Here is a 20910-nt window from a genome sequence, read left to right as displayed (position 1 = left end):
AAAAAGCAGGACAGGTCCAGGGCTCGGAAAGTAGCTTGGTGTGGTTACAGCAAAAGGTGAAGCAGAGTGACAACAGGATTGGACCGGAGCTGGGACCAATCAACTAACACATGCTGTTGCGAAACTTCTAATGAGGGTCAAGGAAGGACCTCCTCAGAATCCCACGTTAAAAAGATCTACCTAAGAGACAGGCATGCAAGGGATCAGGACACTGAAGAATGAACTCACTGTTCTACTCTACCTCGAGAAGTAGGGTGTCACTTGGAGTCTAAAATGTCTGACCAAAATAAAATTATTATTACTATAATTATAAAATCTTTCCAGCTTACCACTAATGCAGAAGAGCACATGCCAAAAGAGAGAACCCATCGTAAATTCAGCCGATCCCCAACGATGCCACTGATGAAAAGACCCTAAAAACAAAGCATTTCATTTTATAGTCCTAAATAGTAACACAGTCTAAAAGAGGTAACATGCATTGCAAGGCAAAAGAGGCAAACGAAACTCTGGGGGATTTAAATCAAACCTAATTCACATGCCTAGACTAGCTGGCTTTGGGCATCACAATGTTTCAGGAAACAACACTACACTGCAGATCTTAGACACCACAACCCCGTTATTCAGGGAGACCGTGTTTTTCTTGATTCCCTAAAAGACACAAACGAGTGAGAATTCTGACAAAACAAGCACTCCAGTAATTTCGCCTTCTAGAGATATTAATCCTTCAACACCACTCAGAAGCTTTCCCACAGTTTCCCTTAGCATTTACTCTCCGACATGTCCCCACACACCCTGCAGTTTTGGCCACATCCTCCCAAGAAAGGGGACAGAAGCCTGCAGGGCTCACTGGCTTCCTGTTTAATCTGCCCCTGGGCTTCACAGCATCACAAGGCAGGGAGGGGAGGAGGGCAGATGTGACAATTCGGTGAAGAGAGGTATGATCTCCTCCCACTGTGTGGGAGAATTAAAATGCTGAGATAAGGCCAAGAAAAGAGACTGAAGACCAGGGCTACACATATTAGGTTTCCTCCATAAATACATACAAATAAATTTCTTGACCTCATTATCATCCAAATTAAACATTTCTAATAAGGTGACTATCTAAATAAGAGAAAATTTAGATGACAAACATCATAATAAATGCTTTTCCCCTTAATATAGCCAGGTCTTCGCTTCCTCAAAAGAGGGCACACGACCACTAAAGCAGATGTGATGATCTGCAGTGGCCTCTTAAGCAATCTGTACTATATGTGACAGAGGGGATGAGGAAAATCTCTCAATTCTCTTTCAGATAAGAGAATCAATTTTCTCTGTGTTGTTCCAGAAAGCAAAATGCCTGGAAGTTACAGAAGGAAATGAAGCTCAAAAGAAAACCAGGCAGTCAGGTGTGATGGCATGTGCCCATAATCCCAGCAACTCCAGAGGCTGAGACAGGAGGATCAAAAAGTTTAAGGCCAGCCTCGGCAACTTAGTGAGACTGTCTCAAACTAAAATATTAAAAAGGCTGGGGATGTAGCTCAGTGTTAGGGCACCCCTACATTTAATCCTTAGTACCAAAAAAGAAAACTGATCATTAAGACTTGGAGTATGGCCAGGCATAGTGGCACACACCTGTAATCCCAACAACTCAGGAAGCTGAAGCAGGATTATTACAAATTCAAGACCAGACTCAGCAGCTTAGCAAGGCCCTAAGCAACTTAGTGAGACCCTGTAAAATAAAAAGGGCTAAACTTGGGCTGGGAATATAGCTCAGCTGGTAGAGTGCTCATCTCACATGTACAAGGCCATGGGTTCAATCCCCAGCAACACAAAAAAATAAATAAATACAAGTCTGAGCTTGTGGCTCAGTGGTTAAGTGCACCCAGGTTCAACCCCTGGCCCAGAAAAAAAGAGCTGGAGTATGGCTCAGTGGAGACAGTAGTAGAGGTCTGCCTTGCATGCATAAGGCACTGGATTGGATCCCCAGCATCACAAAAATCCTACAGAATTCTAAAACTTACCACAGCGTAGGAGAACAGAAAAATAGTATCCAGCGTTCCAAGGAAAAGAGTAGCCTCCTCTGTATTGGGAAACAAATGGTTGCTGCTCCAGATCTACAGGAACACAAGAACAAATCACATCCCGCCAGGATCTGCTGGTGCTCATAGCTCTCAACACCCTATAACCAACCTACACCTATCCCAACCCCATCCCCATCCCCACTGAAACCAGCAGTTACCTATGGATAAGAAAATATATGCAAAAAGGGTAAGTTTAAGTTTTTTGCTGTGCTTTTATTTTTCCTATACTGCACATATTAATTTTTAAAAAATAAAAACTATTTAAAAAAAAAAAAGTAAATAAGTAAGTACCCACAGAAAAGTCAATGCATGTTTCAGGACCAGGACTGCTAAAGACCAGTCTTACTTCAAAATGCATTTAGAAAGGTTTTTTTTTATCTACTTATTTTATACACTCAAATGCTAACAACTAAACCTATTAAGAAAGCTGGGCACTAAGTATAAAAACAGACATTTAGCTGGGTGCCACAGCACTCTCCTGCAACCCCATCTACTCAGGATATTGAGGACCTCAAGTCTGAGGTCAGCCTGGGCAACTCAGCAAGACCCTGTCTCAAAATACAAAACAAAAAGCCCAGGGATGTAGTTCAGTACTAGAGCATCCCTGGATTCAATCCCCAGTACTGGGGGAAAAATTTTTTTTAAAAAGTAAAATTCTGATTATCTTTTTATTTGTCAAAATTAATTATACAGCCAGGCTTACGCTGAGACAAGAAGATACTCAAAGCCAACCTCATCAATTTAGCGAGGCCTTAGGCAATTCAGTGAGACCCTGTCTCTAAACAAAATACAAAAAAGGGTTAGGGTTGTGGCTCAGGGGGTAAGTGCCCCCTGGGTTCAATCCCCAGTACCAAAGCAAAAAAAAAAAAAAAAACTATCTAATATATTAGAAATTATACATCCAATATATTATATATCTAAAATATTAGAAATTAGGTGAGTGCTGTATCACTGAGCCCTAGCCCCAGCCCCTATACTTTTTTACCTATTACACATAAAGTGTAAAGAAAGGAATGGGAAGTGCACATAGCTTCTCATGAGGTAAGGTGAACAGGCTTGGTCAGAACTTCACATTTCTACATCCAACCAAGCCATACTGCATTCCCTACAATTCTGAAAATCAGGATGGTAATATCTATTTTTTTTTTAAAGAGTGAGAGAGAGGGAGAGAGAGAGAGAGTTTTTTAATATTTATTTTTTAGTATTTGGCAGACACAACATCTTTGTCTGTATGTGGTGCTGAGGATTGAACCCGGGCCGCACGTATGCCAGGCGAGCGCGCTACTGCTTGAGCCATATCCCCAGCCCCAAGGTAATATCTATTTTAACAGTAATCAAAAGTAAATAAATTCCCAGCAACTCAGGAGGTTGAGGCAGGAGGATCGTGAGTTCAAAGCCAGCCTTAGCAAAATCAAGGCACAAAGCAACTCAGTGAGACAGTGTCTCTAAATAAAATACAAAAAAAATAGGGCTGGGGATGTGGCTCAGTTGTCAAGTGCCCACGAGTTCAATCCCCAGTACCAAAACCAAAAACAGTAAATAATTGGGCTGGGGTTGTGGCTCAGTGGTAGAGCACTTGCCTAGCATGTGCAAGGCACTGAGTTCGATCCTCAGCACCACATAAAAATAAATAAAAATAAAGGTATCATGTCCATCTACAACTGAAAAAAAAAAAAGTAAATAATTAAGTCACCAAGAAAGGATTACAATTTTTTAAACAGATTGAATTGGTATAGTGTATTCTTGATTATCAAAAATACTCATATAGCTTTGGTGAATATTCATGATGTGTGGAAAAGCATGATACATACTATGATCTCAGACACACAAAATGGGTTGTTGTGTATGTATGTACACACACGACCTGGAGGAACACATCCTACTAAGCTGCTTGGGAACTGTATGACTTTGTTTTTTGCTGTGCTTTTATTTTTTCTATACTGCACATATTAATTTTTTAAAAATAAAAACTATTAAAAAAAAAAGTAAATAAGTAAGTACCCACATAAAAGTCAATGCATGTATCAGAAGAGTTAATATGTGAACTGGTTACTGAGGAAAAGAGTAAGACAGCAGGCCTGAGATCTCTCTCCTTACACAGGCAGGCTCACAAGGCTGGCTCCGGGCTGGCATCTGGGAACTCAGATCCATGAAGGGTTCCCACCACCCCGATACAAGTGGCTCACTGTTTATACCCAACAACATGATTTATGAGAACCGTGCTTTCCTTTTGGGAGCCTGGAATTTTGATATGTGTCAGACGGCGTGCCTACGTGACCAGCCCCAATAAAAACCCTGGGCACAAGCCTGTAATGAGCTTCCCAAGTAGACAACACTTCACATGTGTTGTCACAGCTGGGTGCTAGAAAAATTAAGCACATCCTGGGAAAGGAACCCTGGAAGCTTGTGCCTGGCTCCCTGCAGACTTCACACCACGGCCTTTTCCATTTGCCGATTTTGTGTCCTTTCAGTGTAATAAATCACAGCCGTGAGCACTTCATGCTGACTCCTGTGAGTCCTCCCTCAGAGCCATTAAACCTGGGAGTGGTCTTGGGAGCCCCAACCCAATTAAGAAGAAACCCAAGGCAACCTTAGGCGGTAAAACCAGAGTTTAACATCTAAATCAAATCCCATTTTTCTGTATATCGGTCAGACTGCACCTGCAGTGCCACACCGAGTGCTCAGTGTCACTAAACTGTGGTTGAAGGAGACAGAGATGTTTTGCTTAAACAAGAGAAACTTCAGGATTTAGTGAGAGTTGTCTTCAAACAGCTGAATAAAAACTAACTGTCCATCTCAGAAAGCAGAAAATTTCTTCTCCCCAGCGGTATTAAAGCAGAAACTGGGCGGCTATCCTTCAACAATGACAAAATAACAAAGTCCCCATGAGAGGGTCCATGACCTCTCCTAAGGCCACTTTCACCTTTGAAATTTGTGATTCTAAACAAATACAACTGACAAGTCAGTTTAGTCATTTAGACTCAGGTTGCAATCTAACCCTCTGGTCTCAACTCATTTCCTTAAAAAGTGACTGATAACTTAAATCCAGAAGAACAGCATGGAAGCACCTCCCCTAGCATAAAGACTTCATGAGATCAGCGTCTCCTTTCCAATCTTCTAGGCTTTTTTTTTTTTTTTAATAGTTTTAGTTGCAGATGGACACAATACCTTTGTTTATTTTTATGTGGTGCTGAGGATCAAACACATGCTAGGCAAGTGCTCTACCACTGAGCTACAACTGCAGCTCAACCTTCTAGGATTTTATGTTTTTTTATACCTCACTGCCTAGGACAGTGTTTACATAAGAGTGTCACTCAATAAGCAATTGACTGAGTAGCATATTTACATTTTGGAAGATATTCCTGTCACCCTCAAACCTCTGTCAACTTTGAATGTGTCCCAACAGGGGAAATAATTTCTAAATATAAAACATGCTAACAACATTAATAGGACATCTATAATTCTACAGAAATAAAAGTCAAGAAATGTGATAAACATTGGGTGGATCTGTGTATTGAGAAAGGGCACTGTAAAGGACAGCATATGAGTCTCCAACAGGCATCAGAGGATTTTCCCAGTCCAGAACAAATATAAAGAACTGGGATACACACTCCTAACTTCAAGATACAAACACATCAAAGAACTGGGAAATACTTAAATACTAAACTATATAATAGCATACAGGACTTCAGAGAAGGGAAAAATAAGAAGCTAGAAAAAAAAAGTGGGGGGGGAAATGGCATTTTTATCTTACTACAAAAAGAAAGAGCCAGGCAATGGCACACGCCTATAATCCCAGCACCTTGGGAGGCTGAGGCAGGAGGTCTGCGAGTTCAAAGCCAGCCTCAGCATTTTACCAAAGCGCTAAGCAACTCGGTGAGACCCTGTCTCTAAATAGAATACCAAATAGGGCTGGGGTGTGGCTCAGTGGTTGAGTGCCTCTGAGTTCAATGGAAGGAAGGAAGGAAGGAAGGAAAGAAGGAAGGGAGGGAGGGAGGGAGGAAAGAAAGAAAAAAAGAAAGAAAGACAAAATCTAAATAGGTGGAAAAGGTGAAAGTGTATATATAAAAGATAATATGTAAAATCTCAAAAGTAGAAACATACACAGTACTTGTAAAACTCAATGAAAAAACAGCCTTCCCAGAATCATATGATAAGGGTTGGCTTGGTAAAACAGACCAATCAGAGCAGGCTTTGAAATCAGCAGACAGTTTGGATTGGACTCCCTGGGACAGGATAAGCTGTTTCAGGTAAACAATGCAAGAGAGAACTTAAGAAGACTTAAGTTCTGTCCCTTCTCTAAGTCCCTCCCAGCACTGGCTCCACTTACCTCTACAGGCAGCTCAAGTGTTGTGTTAAAAGCATTTGGGGTCCACTGCTTGGAGATACTAACTTTGACATTGCTAAATGTTTTTCTTGAAGCATGGAGCAACGAATAACTACAAAATAGAGAAAAACTACAGATGAATCAGTAGCAAAGAAAACAAAAGTCAATAAAATCACAGATATATGCCCATTTGTCTCTACTCAATTTTAGAATTCTTCTCTCAAAAGAAAAAAAAAATAAGTACTGTTTTATAGGAACTTGAATTGATGCAATAAAAATAACTAGTCATCTTCATTATGAGTCCCTGCTCATGCATATCAGATACTGCAAACTAGAAGATGGATATGTATCTGATCCCAAACCACTTTAAGTCATGAATGGAATTCTGTAAAGAATTTTACACCTTCAGGGCAGGGTGGCTCAATGGTAGAGTGCTTGCCTGGCAGCAGCTCCAAGCCCTGGGTTTGATCCCCAGCATCACAAAAAAAAAATATATATATTAATCTTTAGCACACAAAGGGCACTCACTGCATCAGCAATTCAGTTTTTTCCTTGGATCCATGTCTTTTCCTCAGATTGATGCCTCATACCCCTCACAAATAGCCCCCAAACCAAGCATCCAAATGACCTATTTACTTTCACATAATTGGAAGACCACTTTCTTAGTTTCTGCCTTTAAAGAAACGGCTGAAGATATAGTTCAGGGTGGAGTGCTTGCATGGCATGTGTGAGGACCTGAATTTAAACTGAAAAAAGGAAAGGAGAAGAGAGGAGAAGGGAGGGGAGGGAAGAAAGAAAGAAAGGAAGAAAGGGCCAGGTGCAGTGGCCCATGCCTGTAAACCCAGTGGCCAGTGGCCGGGAGGCTGAGGCAGGAGGATTGCAGAATTCAAAGCCAGCCTCAGCAAAAGCAAGGCCTTAAGAAACTCAGTGAGACCCTGTCTCTAAATAAAATACAAAATAGGGCCAGGATGTGGCTCAGTGGATGAGTGCCCCTCAGCTAAATCCCTAGTACCCCCCCTCAAAAAAAAGAAAGGCAGGAGGAAAATAAATGATCATTTGTGATACATTCAATAAAGATTAATAACAAATCCGTGCAGAAGAAATATCACAACAGTTCAGTAATAGAGTTATATAACATGTGCCTAACACAATAAAAATTATCTTATATATGTTTTTGTGGATTTTAAAATATTTTTTTGGTGTATGGTTTACATTATGTTACTAAAGATAACCACTTAGGGCTACAGAATCATGAACATGGATTTGGGTTGCACTGACTACTTGGGAGCTGCTAACAGCAAGACTCACAGGAGTTAACCAGAGCTCCTCCAATGTCTCACACCATCTTCAGTGCTCAAGGAGGCACAGCACAACCCATGAATACGCATAGACTTTGTTTTCAACCCCTTGATTTCCACCAACAGAACACTTCATGTTAGACCAGGGTTTCTCAGCTTCCACACTATTAACATTTTGTGGCAAAAAATTCTTGGCTGTGGGAGCTATCCTGTGCATGGGTATTTTGGCAACATTCCTAGCCTCCACCACTAGATGCAAACAGCACCCCTTACTCCATGGAGACAACTGAAAATGTTTCCCAACAATGTCAAATGTCTCCTGGAGGGCAAAATGATTCCTGAGAACCACTATACTAGAGCTCTCCAAAAGCGTTAACAGGGCTAGGCATGTGGTGCAGTAGCAGAATGCATGCTTGGCATGCACAAGGCCTTGGGTTCAGTCCTCAACACTGTCAAAAACTAATTAATAAGGGCTGGGGTTGTGGCTCAGTGGTAGAGCACTTGCCTTGCCACGTGCAAGGCACTGGGTTTGATCCTCAGAACCATATAAAAAAAATAAAAATAAACAAAATAAAGTTTTAAAAAGTATATTTTTTAAAAACTAATTAATTAAGGGCTGGGATTGTGGCTCAGCGGTAGAGTGCTCGCCTAGCACGGGCGGGACCCAGGTTCGATCCTCAGCACCACATAAAAAAATAAATGCATTGTGTTGTGTCCATCTACACCTAAAAAATAAATGTTTTAAAAAACTAATCAATTAAAATTTAAAAATTGAAATATGAAGGTTAAATTACACATTTTTGAAGTACAAAAACAAAAACTAGTCTATTTCATTAGAGGCCTATAACTATCAGTGAATTAGACCCCTCCCTCAAAAGACAAAACAAATAAACCAAGAGAAGAGCTTCGGCAAGTCTCTACCTGAAGAAGGTGAGCAGGAATACAACCACATGGTGATGGCTGAACCGCGAGAGCGCAGTCCCTCTTGGGAAAACACTCGGCCAGGCCATGGTGCTCCGGTTGCCTTCTCACTCTGACCTTGAAGTTTGCTGGTGAATGATTTACATCATGGCTTCTCTCTAGAGAAAGATAAAACACTTTCTTAACCTTATCCAAAAGAGAAGGAAAAATGTAATCCAAATCATCCAAAAGATTACACAAAACCTGAGCTAATTAGGCTATGACTAACCAACATATAATTAAGCGGGGGGGGGGGGGGGGGGGGGGGGAAGCTCCTGGGCTAGATGATACCAGAAAATCTGATTCATAACTATGTTTTATAGTCATCAGCTAGTCCTAACAAAACCCTTGACCAAAGATTATATCTATCCTAATAGATATAATCTATCATATAAACTAAGAAGAAAATCACTTTTTAGTGGGAGTGGGATACTGGGAATTGAACCTGGGGGTACTCTACCACTGAGCTACATCCCCAGCCCTTTTCATTTATTTTGAGACAGAGTCTTGCTTCATTGCTGAGAGTCTCACTAAGTGGCTTAGGCCAGCCTTGAACTTGTGATCCTCCTGCCTCAGCCTCCCAAACTGCTGGGATTACAGGCATGTGCCACCAAACCCAGCTGAAAATCACTAGTTCTTACAGAAAATGAACAAAGTAAATAAGCCACTTATAAGAAACAAACTATGAAATTTAAGAAATAAAAGTTCCAATCTCTCTAATAATATTAGGTAAGAAAATGTTGCATTTTTAAAGATTGTGCTTAGGGTATGGCACAGTGGCAGAGGATGTGCATAGTATACAAAAGCCCTTGGGTTGAATCCCCTCACCACACACACACACAAAAAAAAGTGCTCAGTGCAGCTCAGGGTATGTTGTATGTTCCTGAACTCACATGCTGCTAATGAAGGTGATCATGAGTACAACATTACAGGAAGAAAACAACCCAGCCATGTTCATCATGAGCTTTGATGTTAGAGTCTGTAAACAAGTCAAAAATAACACCTGGCATTTTGCCAGGGGAATGTTAGAGTTGGTAAACAAGTCTGGATGGTGCCTGGCAAAATGCCAGAGGGAGTGGTTTGAGAAGTAACAAAAGCAAGTCATTAAGTGTGGAGATTCTTTATTGGTTGACTGATGTATCTAGTTTATGCTAATTAGATAAGCTGTGTGGAATGTATAAATACTGCTCCTGTCCTGCAATAAATGGCTTCCACTCCTGCTGTATCAATGTACACAAGTTATTCGTCACCCCCTGGTTATTTTGCTGCAGCCGGACTGCGGCACTTTGACACAAAATTCCAATGTCTAGGAACTGATTCCTAAAGAAATATGAAATGCCTTTAGATCTATAAACAAAGGTAGTTTTCACAAAACATTACAGGAGCTTTTTTATATTTAAGAAATGAGGGGCTGGATGTGGCTCACGGGGTAGCGCGCTGGCCTGGCATGCGTGAGGCACTGGGTTCGATCCTCAGCACCACATAAAAATAAAGATACTGTGTACACCTAAAACAACAAAAAATTGTTTAATTGAAAAAATAAATGACTGTGTGTCATTCATAAAGGAACAGAAAAAAAGGAAAGGCATCTCTTTCTACATTCCACTAGCTTTTCATTCAATTGTACTCATTTCCCTGCACTAAAAGCTGCAGCCACCTCTGATATCCAAGAATTATACATAAAATAAGCAGTTACACTTAATATCTCTAGTACTCGATCTGCAGAAAAACTTAAATATGCAAAAAACAGGAGATGATGATCAATCCAACTCCATGTTTACATAACACAACAGGGAATACACTAGCCTGTCTAGGTAATCAAATTAGGAGCAATTTTAATTTTCTTCAATATACTTCCCTGAAAATTCTATAATAAACATGTGCATTATCTTTATAATGGAGGGCATATCCACAGCTTTAGAAAAGTTCTACAATTTGTCTGCATATTAGAGAAACACATTAACAAAACGAAGTGTATGATATACTACCACAATCAAGGTTGGAGATAAGCCCAAGAGCAACCACAGGGAGAATCGCAGGGCTTTGCTTTATATTTAAGGGCTTTGCAGGTGTAAGTTCACTATAATTGTCAGATTACTTATTGTCACAGGCCACAATTTAGTGGATATACTCAAGCCTTACAGACTGAGAGAATCAGCAGAAAGGCCTTTTTTTTTTTTTTTTTTTGTTGGTACCCAGGATTGAATTCAGGGGCACTCAACCACTGAGCCCCTACACCAGCCCTATTTTGTATTTTATTTAGAGACAGTGAGTTGCTTAGTACCTCACTGTTGCTGAGGCTGGCTTGAACAAGCAATCCTCCTGCCTCAGCCGCCCAAACTGCTGGGATTACAGGTGTGTGCCATTGCACCTGGCCATTCTTACATCTTTTAGAATAAAAAAGCAGGACAATCTCTTTTCCTCTTATCATAAAGGATCATGGCCAACACCAATATAACAAAAGATAGATTAACAAGAGAAAAAGCATAACAAATGTATTTAATCCCAGTTTTATGTGACATGGAAGCCTTCAGATAAAAGACCCAAAGGCCATGTGAACTATTCATTTTCATGCTTAAGTTCCACTAAGCAGGGACAGCCATGCAGAAATATGATTAGACAAAAAGGGTATAACCTAAAAGTAAAAGACATGGCAGGACACCCAGACAGGCTTGTGTGTTCAGATTTCTCTTGGCCCTTCAGTTGTAGCATTCCTGCTAGGTATGGGGCAGGACCCTTTTTGGAATGAGGGGGCTTATGACCTACACTCAGGCAGGTCACAGAATTTCCTTATGGCCAGTTCTTACACAGAAAGGCAGAGGAAGTGAGAGCAACATGTTCAGGTTTTGTAGCTTGCTTAAGGAGAAGGGGTTCAGGTCTCTAGGACCTGCCTTGAGGAAGAAAAACTAGTTTCTATGGCTTGCCTTGGGAAACAGGAGCCAGGAGGACAGGAAAAGGTCACAGACTGACTGCTTTCCTTAGGCTTATTTCTGAGGCCTTCACTTTGGGGCATCATTTTCAGAGCCCCAAAAAGAACAAAACCAAGGTGTCATTAAATTGTCTACATATAATAAGAGCTGTTTCACCTACTCTCTGTGAGCCACTGGAGAGGTCACCTCTGTGAGTCACAAGACTGTCATCTGTAAAGTGCTCCATCTCCTTTGATTGCTGTTCAGCTAAAACAGACAGTGCATGAGGAGTGGGAGGGCTGGGGACATAGCTCAGTGGAGTGTGTTCCTAGCACACTCGGGGCCCTGAGCTCAATCCTCAGAAGCACAGGTGGAGAAAATGCTGCCCAAGATTAACCCTAAATCAGTAGAATGTAGCTAATTTCATTCTTAAATTATGAGTAGAATGGACTGTAAAATTCCATTTACAAAATGTAAATAAACTTTGTAATTCTAGAAAGCTAGAGCTTTTAGCATTAAGAAATAAAAGTTCCAAACAAGATCTTTTAGCATTGCTACTAAACTTACTTCCCTCTAGAAAAATAAACATGAAATACAAACAGAACAACCTGAAGTTTCAACCACTCTCTAGAAATTACAGCTCTCTGGACTAAATACATTTCACCTCAAAATACCATACTGGGGGCTGGAGTTGTGGCTCAGCAGCAAAGCACCCATCTAGCGCGTGTGGGGGCCCTGGGTTTGATCCTCAAGACTACATAAAAATAAATGAAATTAAGGTGTTGTGTCCAACTATAAGGAAAAAACAAAAACACCAAAAAAAAAAAAAAAAAGAACCACTGTACTGAATATTTTAGGAAAGGATACAGGATATAATACAATTCCATTATTTATCAAGTATAATAATAATTTCAAAAATGTGTACTCCAATGCATTGAGATTGTACTGCTTTGGCAACAGTTGTATGATTTGGAGGAGGGAGGCTTGTACAGTTACATTAATAGATTTAGGGCTGGGGATATAGCTCAGTCAGTAGAGTGCTTGCCTCGCATGCACAAGGCTCTGGGTTCAATCCCCAGTACCACCACCAAAAAAAAAAAAAAAAAAATTAATAGCTTTAAATAACTACTGAGATATGAGACCATGTGGATGTTTTTTCGGGAGCAGGGGGTGTGCCAGGGATTGAACCCAGGGGCACTTTACTACTGAGCTATATCCCAGCTCTTTTCAATTTTTTATTTTGAGACAAAGTCTCACTAAGTTGCTGAGGCTTATGCTCCTTCTGCCTTAGCCTCCCTAGTCGCTGGGATTACAGATATGTACCACCACATCCAGCTTGTAAATGTAGTTTCTAAATAAACTATCTTTTCCTAGACCATAGAGATGAAAGAGAAAAGTCCTAATAAGCACATTGGGAAAATAGTTTCAAATAATCACTTGCTGTTGACAGAATGCCATTTAAAATGAATATTATAACATATAGGCCTATGTAATTATAACTAAAAATAATAACTTGCACATATATCCCCATACATCAGAGTTAACTTTCAACTGGCTGTGAAGAACACAGGAGTTTTTGCCAAGTCTGAATCAGCCAGCACATCCTGCTTTCTAAAGACCACTTTCTGTAATGTTCTAAATACAGACTGAAGAGAGGTCAAATATCTTTGAAGTATAGTAAATGCTACTGTAACTGAGAAGACCACTCTGAGTATGGTGGCACATGCCTGTAATCTCAGCGACTTGGGAGGCTGAGGCAGGATGAGTACGAGTTCAAACCTGGCCTCAACAACTCAGTGAGACCCTGTCTCTAATAAAATATTAAAAAGGGCTGGGGATGTGGCTCAGTGGTTAAGTGTCCCTGAGTACAATCCCTGGCACCAAACAAAAAAAAAAAAAAAAGAAAACCAAATTTCAGTGTTTCTGAAATCACAGTAGTTTGTCATTGAGTGGCTTCTCAATGAATACTGAATGCATACCTATCACATAATAGTTGATAGTAATTATTGTTTTTTAGATTACAGCATTTTTAATTCACAAGAATAGTATATATTTTTCATATATAGTACGCTTTGAAATATTTGTATATTGTAGAATGGCTCAATCAACCTGATAAAAATGTTTTTGTTTTTGTTTTTGTTTTTTCTTTTTTCTTTTTTTTTTTTTTTTTTTTTTTTTTTTTTTGTGTGTGTGTGTGTGTGTGTGTGTATGTGTGATGAGAAACTTAAAATCTACTCAGCAATTTTCAAAATACAATACAAGGGCTAAGGGCATAGTTCAGTGGCAGAGCACTTGCCTAGCATGCACCAAGCCAAGAGGGTAAAGGTAAGGCACAAAAAATACATTGTTATTAACTATAGTTACCCTGTTGCACAACAAAACTCTAGAATTTATTCCTGACATCTAAATTAAACTTTGTATCCTTTGACAATATCTCCCTATTTCCCCCACAAGAATCAATTAAAAAGAAAAAACAATTCTTGTTAAAAATAAAGTCCTTGCCCATCACAGTGGCACATGCCTATAATCCCACCTCCTCAGGAGGCTAAGGCAGAGGAATAAAAAGTTCGGGACCAACCTCCACAGCTGAGGTTTGTCTGTCTCAAAATAAAAAACTAATTAGGGATATAGTTCAGTGCAAGAACACTCGCCTATGATGTGAGAAGCCCTGGGTTCAACCCCCAGTACCACAAACAGTTAAACAAGATCCTTGCTGGGTACAGTGGCTCATAGCTGTAATCCCAGCAACTTGGGGAGGCTAAGGCAAGAGAATCCCAAGTTCAAAACCAGGCTCAGCAATTCAGCAAGGGCCTAAGCAACTTAGCAAGACTCTGTCTCAAAATTTAATTTTTTAATAAAGGCTGGAAATGTTGCTGAGTGGTAAACAGTCCCCAGATTCAAAAGATCCTTGCTATTGGTAAGATCCAGAATCACTGAGCCATATTCTACATTTTTAAAGCACTTTCACAATCACTAAGATGATTTTGTAATAAAGTGGAGGTTTTTTTGTTGTTGTTTGGTTGATTGGTTGGTTGGGGAGGGGTCGCATTGTTTTGGTTTTTGTCCTAGAAGACCAACTATTAAAAAATGGTATTTCTGGCTGGAAACGTGGCTCAATAGCAGAGCATTTGCCTGGCATGTGTGAGGCACTGGGTTCAATCCCCAGCATCACCAAAAAAAAAAAAAAAAAAGAATAAAAATGGCACTTTCCAGAATGGGAACACAATATTAACATTGTGTAATCAATGCCACTGATGACTTCAGGGTTGGGAATTAGCTCAGGGTTGGGAATTAGGTTGGTACAGCATCTGCCTAGCATGTGTGAGGTCCTAGATTCAATTCTCAGCAACAGCACTGCTTTGGGGTACAGCCAATCACTAAATTATTATTCCTAAAATTCTATTTCTAAGCCCAGTGTGGTAGCACACACCTATAATCCCAGCTCCCAGAAGGCTGAAGCAGGAGGATCAGCCCGGGCAACTTAGTGAGACCCTATTTCAAAATAAAATAAAAAGGGCCAGGAACAGTGGAGCATGCCTGTAATCTCAGCAGCTTGGGAGGCTGAGGCAGGATGATCGCAAGTTCAAAGCCAGCCTTAGCAAAAGTGAGGCCAATGCGCTAAGCAACTCAGTGAGACCCTGTGTCTAAATAAAATACAAAAAATAGGGCTGGGGATGTGGCTCAGTTGTCCAGTGCCCCTGAGTTCAATCCCCACTACCCCCAAAAAATAAAATAAAATAAAAACGGCTGGGGATGTAGCTCAGTGACAGTGTGCTTGTGTATCATGTGAGGCCCGGGGTTCCATCTCCAATGTGGGGGAAGGGGGGGGGGACCCTACCTCCTTGGAAATTCATGTCCCAGTCTTTACTAGGCAGTAAAGATACTCAGAGGTCTATCCTGGGGCTATATCTATCTCACAGATGAGATACCATCAACTGATGGCCCAAGCACTGCCTTTCTAATGTGGACAGCTCCAGTTTCACATACCTTCCTCCCACTGCTTCCAGAGCATTCCGGCAGGCAGTGGATACCTCCTGATTAAACCCACTCTGTGGGCAAAACTACCCCTGGTCATCAGCTCCTGAACTGCATTTCAGACATCTTGCCTCCAGATTGCCTGCCCAACACCCCACGCTCCAGCAGTTATTTTACTCCAAGCAGGCTCCCAGTTCACGACCTCAGTGTCCTCCCCATGTCTGCCACATCTGCCGACTCCTCAGCAGCTCAGAAGGTTGCCATCTCCTGCTGGCCAAGTCTTCTCCTGGCCTGGTCTTCTCCCAGCCTGGTCCGCCTGCCTTGCACCCATGAAGCTGAGTTTTGTCAGAGAAAAATCACAAACAGGTTTCCTTCTCAGATTCAAACCCGCAAACCTCAAAGGGCTGCAACACTGCCCGGCAAGCCTGGGGCATTTCCCTAGCAAGTGTTTCCTCAACCTCGGAAGTGGCAATTACACTTCTCTTTTTATACTTCCAACATCAACATCCCTAGTCCTTGGTCAGGCCACGTTCCTTCAGTCAGTACCACAGCTTTATGCCAATGATCCCAGGTTTATGGTGCCACCTCAGACCCTCCAGGGTTCCTACTGACCACCTGATATCCCTCCACAGAGCTAAAACAGGATTCCTCCTTTCTCCCTCCAAATCTACCCCTTCCCTGGAGCCTCCACCTCAGTAAATGGTTCCGCCATTCCTCCCCGTCTACCAAGGGAATTGGGACTTACCCTTTATTTCTCCTTTTCTCACAGCTTCCTCATCCAGCCCATTACCAAACCCAGTCCGTTCACCTCCAAAACTTATCCCCATCAATTCTGCCCCATCACTGCCACTCCCCTAAGATAAACCGCCAGCATCGCCCACCTGCCAACCGACCCCAACGGCCTCCAATGAGGTTTCACCAGCTCCATCTACCCCAGCCCCAAGTCACTCTCCACGGAAGCCTGAAGCACATTTGAAAACAGAAGCCAGCTTCTGCTTACAACCCTTTGATGTCTCCCCAAGACGCACATCAAAACAGAAGTGTGGAATATGATATGTCAAGAAATTTGTAATGTTTTGAACAACCCACAATAAAAAATTTAAAAAAAAAAAAACAGACTCTTTTCTTACAGAAAAGTAGGATGGCTAAGGGATAGGTTGGTGGGAGAAGGCTCCAAATGACAGAGGGGACTGCCTGAGTAGATGGCTGGGGAGCTCGGAATTTGTTTTATTAATTTTCAATTTGGAATATATGAATAAGGTAGAAAATTCAAAAGGCACAACCCAGCAGAGAGCGAAGCCTCCCTCCTGTTTCCCAATTCCTTTTGTACTTTGCAGAATCCATACCCTGCCCACATCCCAGCAGAGCCCCTCCCCTCACACACATACCTGCAAGCACGCAGCACACACAATTCTACCCCTTTTCCCTCACTTCTTAGAAGCTGGAGTTCTGTCCCTATTGGCATCTACAGAGATGAGCAGCCTCCCATGACATGAATAGACCCCCCCTGGGCAGCCGGGTGTTCCCTAGTCCTTGGTCAGGCCACATTCCTTGCCACCTGCCTTCCCGACCTAAGGACCCACCGGAGGTGCCCCACACGAGGGCCTTAACTTGCTAAGCCCTCTCATGCCTTGGGCCCTGTTTGCTCTTGTGCTGCCATACATGCTTTTCCTTATGATGGCTGGCTCCTTTCCTTTTCTTGGTTCATCCTCAAATGTCACCTCAAGTGGCATGCCCTGACCACCCTATCAAAAAGCGGTACTCCTCAGCTTCTGCTTCTGTTTCTTTCCTTTACAGCATTTCTCCCAACATAATCATCTGATGTGATTGGTTACCTTTCATCAAAGCTCCAAGAGAGCAGTGGCTTTCTTTCATAAGACTACAGCTCTAATCCAGAACTATGCAGAATAATTAGAATGAGCAATAAAGATTTCCTGCTGCTTGTTTCTTCAATGCTGAAGAGTAAACCAGGGTTTTGTGCATGGTAGGTAAGTACTCCACCACTGACTTACACCCCCAGCCCAATGAAGATGTTTTGAATGAATGATTTTGCATAACACTATATTTTGTACAAGGTTCCAGGCACCATGGTAGGTACTTTGCACAAATATCACTCAATTCTCCCAATAGTTTACAGATAAGAAAGATAATAGAGATCTCTCTCTCTTTCTATCACCAGTCCTTTCATTTTATTTTATTTTAGGTACCAGGGATTGAACCCAAGTGCTCTTAACCACTGAGCCACATCCCCAGCCCCCTCTCTCTCTCTCTTTTTTTTTTTTTTTTTTTGTACTTTTATTTAGAGACAAGTTCTCACTGAGTTACTTAGCGCCTCACTAAATTGCTGAGGCTGGCTTTGAACTCACAATACTCCTGCCTCAGCCTCCTGAGCCACTGAGACTACTGGGATTACAAACATACACCACCACACTCAGCTTTGATTTTTTATTTTGACACAGGGTCTCACTAAATTGCCAAAGCTGGCCTTGAACTTGTGATCCTCTTGCCTCAGCCTCCCAAGTAGCTGGGATTACAGGCATATGCCACCATAAACAATATAGAAAGTAATCTCTCAAGAAAAGTAGTGCATATTCAAACCAGAACTGACTCTACATTTTTTTTAATATTTTTTTTTAGTTGTAGATGGACACAATACCTTTATTTTACTTGTTTTTATTTTTATGTGGTGCTGGGAATCAAACCCAGTGCCTCACACATGCTAGGCAAGAGCTCTACCACTGAGCCACAACCTAGCCCTAGGACTCTACATTCTATGTGATATTGTTTAAATGCAAAGGCTTAGAAACTATCCCAAGCTGAGTAAAACACAGCAATTACAATTATCACACCTAAGATGCACAAGTACACATGCAGGATGGGAAAAAGCTCACCTTGATGGTAAGAGTGATTCTTTAACACATTAAATGAGAAGGGCACTGGATAGGCAACTTCCTCACTCCCTAGACTTCAGATTTTATGTTTGCAAAGGGAAAAAAAAATGCATACTCAAAGTTTAAGAGGTAGATAGGAAAGTGTTAAAAGGTTAGTTGAATTGACCGTTTTTACAGTATTGTTTGTTCTGATTTAATACCACTTATACAAGTAGCTTTTTATTTCACATCTGATTTGAAGCCATTTTACCTGTACCACACAAATCTTTTTTTATTCAAAACTCAAATCTCTTTGTAATTTTTCTCTCTTCTTAAACTGTCTCAATAACACAGATGTTAAATACCTAGAATTTATCTGTAAAATTATCTTATTTCAGGATTCCCAAAACCACATTCTTCCTGTTTTTGAACATGTTCCAAGGACAACAACGTTGTCTTTGCCAGGCTGGCAAGGTCGAAACCAACCTGGGAAACTTAGTAAACCCCTGTCTCAAAGAAAAAAAAAGAAGAAGTTGGGGAGCCTGAGGGTGTAACTCAAAGGTAGAGCACTTGCTTTGACTGCAATTACCTAGCACGCACCAGGCCCTCGGCTCAATCCCCAACACAGGAGGAAAAACAAGTCTGATTCTGCCCACCGGGAACGATTCTTCCTATAAACAGTTCGGTAACAATGTACCACCAGGTCGCCTACCGTCTCAAGAACCCCAGGATGCAGGGGCACACGTCCCATTATCTCCTGTCAAAACGAAGAATAAACAGACCACACTCTGCAAATCAGTGTGGAGGGAGGAATGAGGAGTCACAGGGCCGTCAATTCCGGGGCTGAGACCACGATCATTCCCAAATCACAACCCAGGACCTCAGCCTCTCTGCCCTCTGCGCATCCTTTCCGACCGCGTCCCAGCCACTGGGCAGTCCCTCGCCCGGGCTCAGGACCTGCCCTTTGCTGGTGAAGTCCGAGCCTCGCGGGCTCCAAGGCCGCGGCGGGTCCACGAGGGGCACAAAAGCCCCCGCCCCCCGCGGGCTCAGACCCGGACGCGGGTCGCCACGGGGCCCTTCCCGCGGCTCCCCGGAGGTCCCCGACCGCCGCGGGACCCACAGCCCGCGCGGGGCCACCGGGGGGCGAGCGGAGGGCCGCGCCCGTGCGCCACACCCACCAGCTGCCAGCACCCCCAGCCCCGCACCGCCCTCGCGTCCCGGGAGCCCCGCGGGCCCGTCCCCTCCCCAGCCGGGCTCGGGCTGCACGCGCTGGAGCTCACGCACCCGAGACCCGCAGGATTCCCCCGCTGCGGCCGGCCGCTCCGCGCGCTGGCTCCGCTCGGCTCCGCGCCGCTGCCCGCCGCCCCCGCCGCCACCTCACCCTCGGAGCCGCGGCCAGGGCTTCCGGGCGCGAGCGCGGTGCAAGCCGGGAGTTGTAGTCCCGCCGCGCGGCTTTACCTACGGGCGGGGCGCTTCCGCGGCGCGGAGGCCCCAGCCCCGGGCTTGGGACACCGCCCGGGTTGCTGGCCAAGAAAGTCAAGAGGAAAAACAGAGCTGAAACGCTGGGGGAAACGGACGGACAGATTTTTTTTCAACGAACCATTATTCCATTTTTATTTTTATGGAATATTTTTATTTTTATTCCATTCTTTTATTTTTTTTAATTTTAATTTTATTCTTTATTGCTGTGCTACTGACCTGGCTAAGCATTAAATTTTTGCTTAAACTAAGTAATGCAGTTGCTAGGGCTGGGGATAAGGCTCAGTTGGAGAGTGCTTGCCTCCCATGCACAATGCCCTGAGTTCAATCCCCAGCTCCACCAAAAAATAGATGTAGTTGCCCATTTTGGCAGGGCCTTTAGTCTGTGAGTATCATACACAGTTTTGTTTGCACCACGCCCCATCTGCCCTAATAACATCAATGTAGCCTTCAGCAAAGTTAAAGCCTTACAACACAGCTCTGAGCAAGGGTCCCTTTAGGCAAATAAAGGCAAAGGTGCGCTGCCTCCTGGGGGCTTTCAACTGTTGGGGAAATGAAGTTGATTTTTTTTAGGTGTAGATGGACACAACACAATACCTTTATTTTATTTTATTTATTTATTTTTTAATGTGGTGCTGAGGATCGAATTCGGGCCCCACCCGTGCTAGGGGAGCGCTCTACCGCTGAGCCACAATCACAGCCCCAGAAATACAGTTCTTTATATATATATATATATATATATATATATATATATATATATATATATATATATATATATATATATATCTGAATAGTAGAGCACTTGCCTAACGTTTGAGTCCCAGGCTTCAACCTCCAGTATCACATACACACACACACACAAAAGTGAAAATAGTAAAAAAAAAAAAAAAAAAAAAGTGAAATATGTGGTATATATGTACATATTTGTGCATTTCTTTGTATATATACATGCACATGTGATTATGTTTATGCATGGATAACAAGTGCACAACCTCTGTTACTTCCACCCACGGCAAGAATACTTAATTTCCC

The 20910-nt window shown here is 42.4% G+C and overlaps 1 protein-coding gene and 1 non-coding gene across 5 annotated transcripts in view; one reads left to right on the top strand and one right to left on the bottom strand.

Annotated features, from left to right (window-relative positions):
* Positions 1-19770, bottom strand: part of Slc37a3 (solute carrier family 37 member 3) — a 48819-nt gene extending 29049 nt beyond the window's left edge. The window contains exons 1-5 of one of the 4 annotated variants that reach the window (XM_071611693.1): positions 19684-19770; positions 8607-8764; positions 6391-6517; positions 2001-2093; positions 330-413 (exon numbers count right to left, since the gene is read on the bottom strand). In XM_071611693.1, the coding sequence (XP_071467794.1) occupies positions 330-413; positions 2001-2093; positions 6391-6517; positions 8607-8695 (393 nt within the window). In that variant the 5' untranslated portion in view covers positions 8696-8764; positions 19684-19770. Of the gene's footprint in view, positions 1-329; positions 414-2000; positions 2094-6390; positions 6518-8606; positions 8765-15541; positions 15691-15731; positions 15751-19683 lie in introns of those variants that run through there. The other 3 variants (XM_027952160.2, XM_071611695.1, XM_071611697.1) reach the window with 3 other exon arrangements.
* Positions 12569-12641, top strand: Trnaa-cgc (transfer RNA alanine (anticodon CGC)). Its single transcript has one exon. It is a non-coding gene; the product is annotated as a tRNA-Ala (tRNA).
* Positions 19771-20910: the final 1140 nt, after the last annotated feature.

The sequence above is a fragment of the Marmota flaviventris genome, chromosome 1 (assembly GCF_047511675.1).
Source record: "Marmota flaviventris isolate mMarFla1 chromosome 1, mMarFla1.hap1, whole genome shotgun sequence".
NCBI classification, from domain to species: Eukaryota; Metazoa; Chordata; class Mammalia; order Rodentia; family Sciuridae; genus Marmota; species Marmota flaviventris.
The sequence above is the reverse complement of the archived record's forward strand: the minus strand, read 5'-3'. Positions and strand labels throughout refer to the sequence as shown.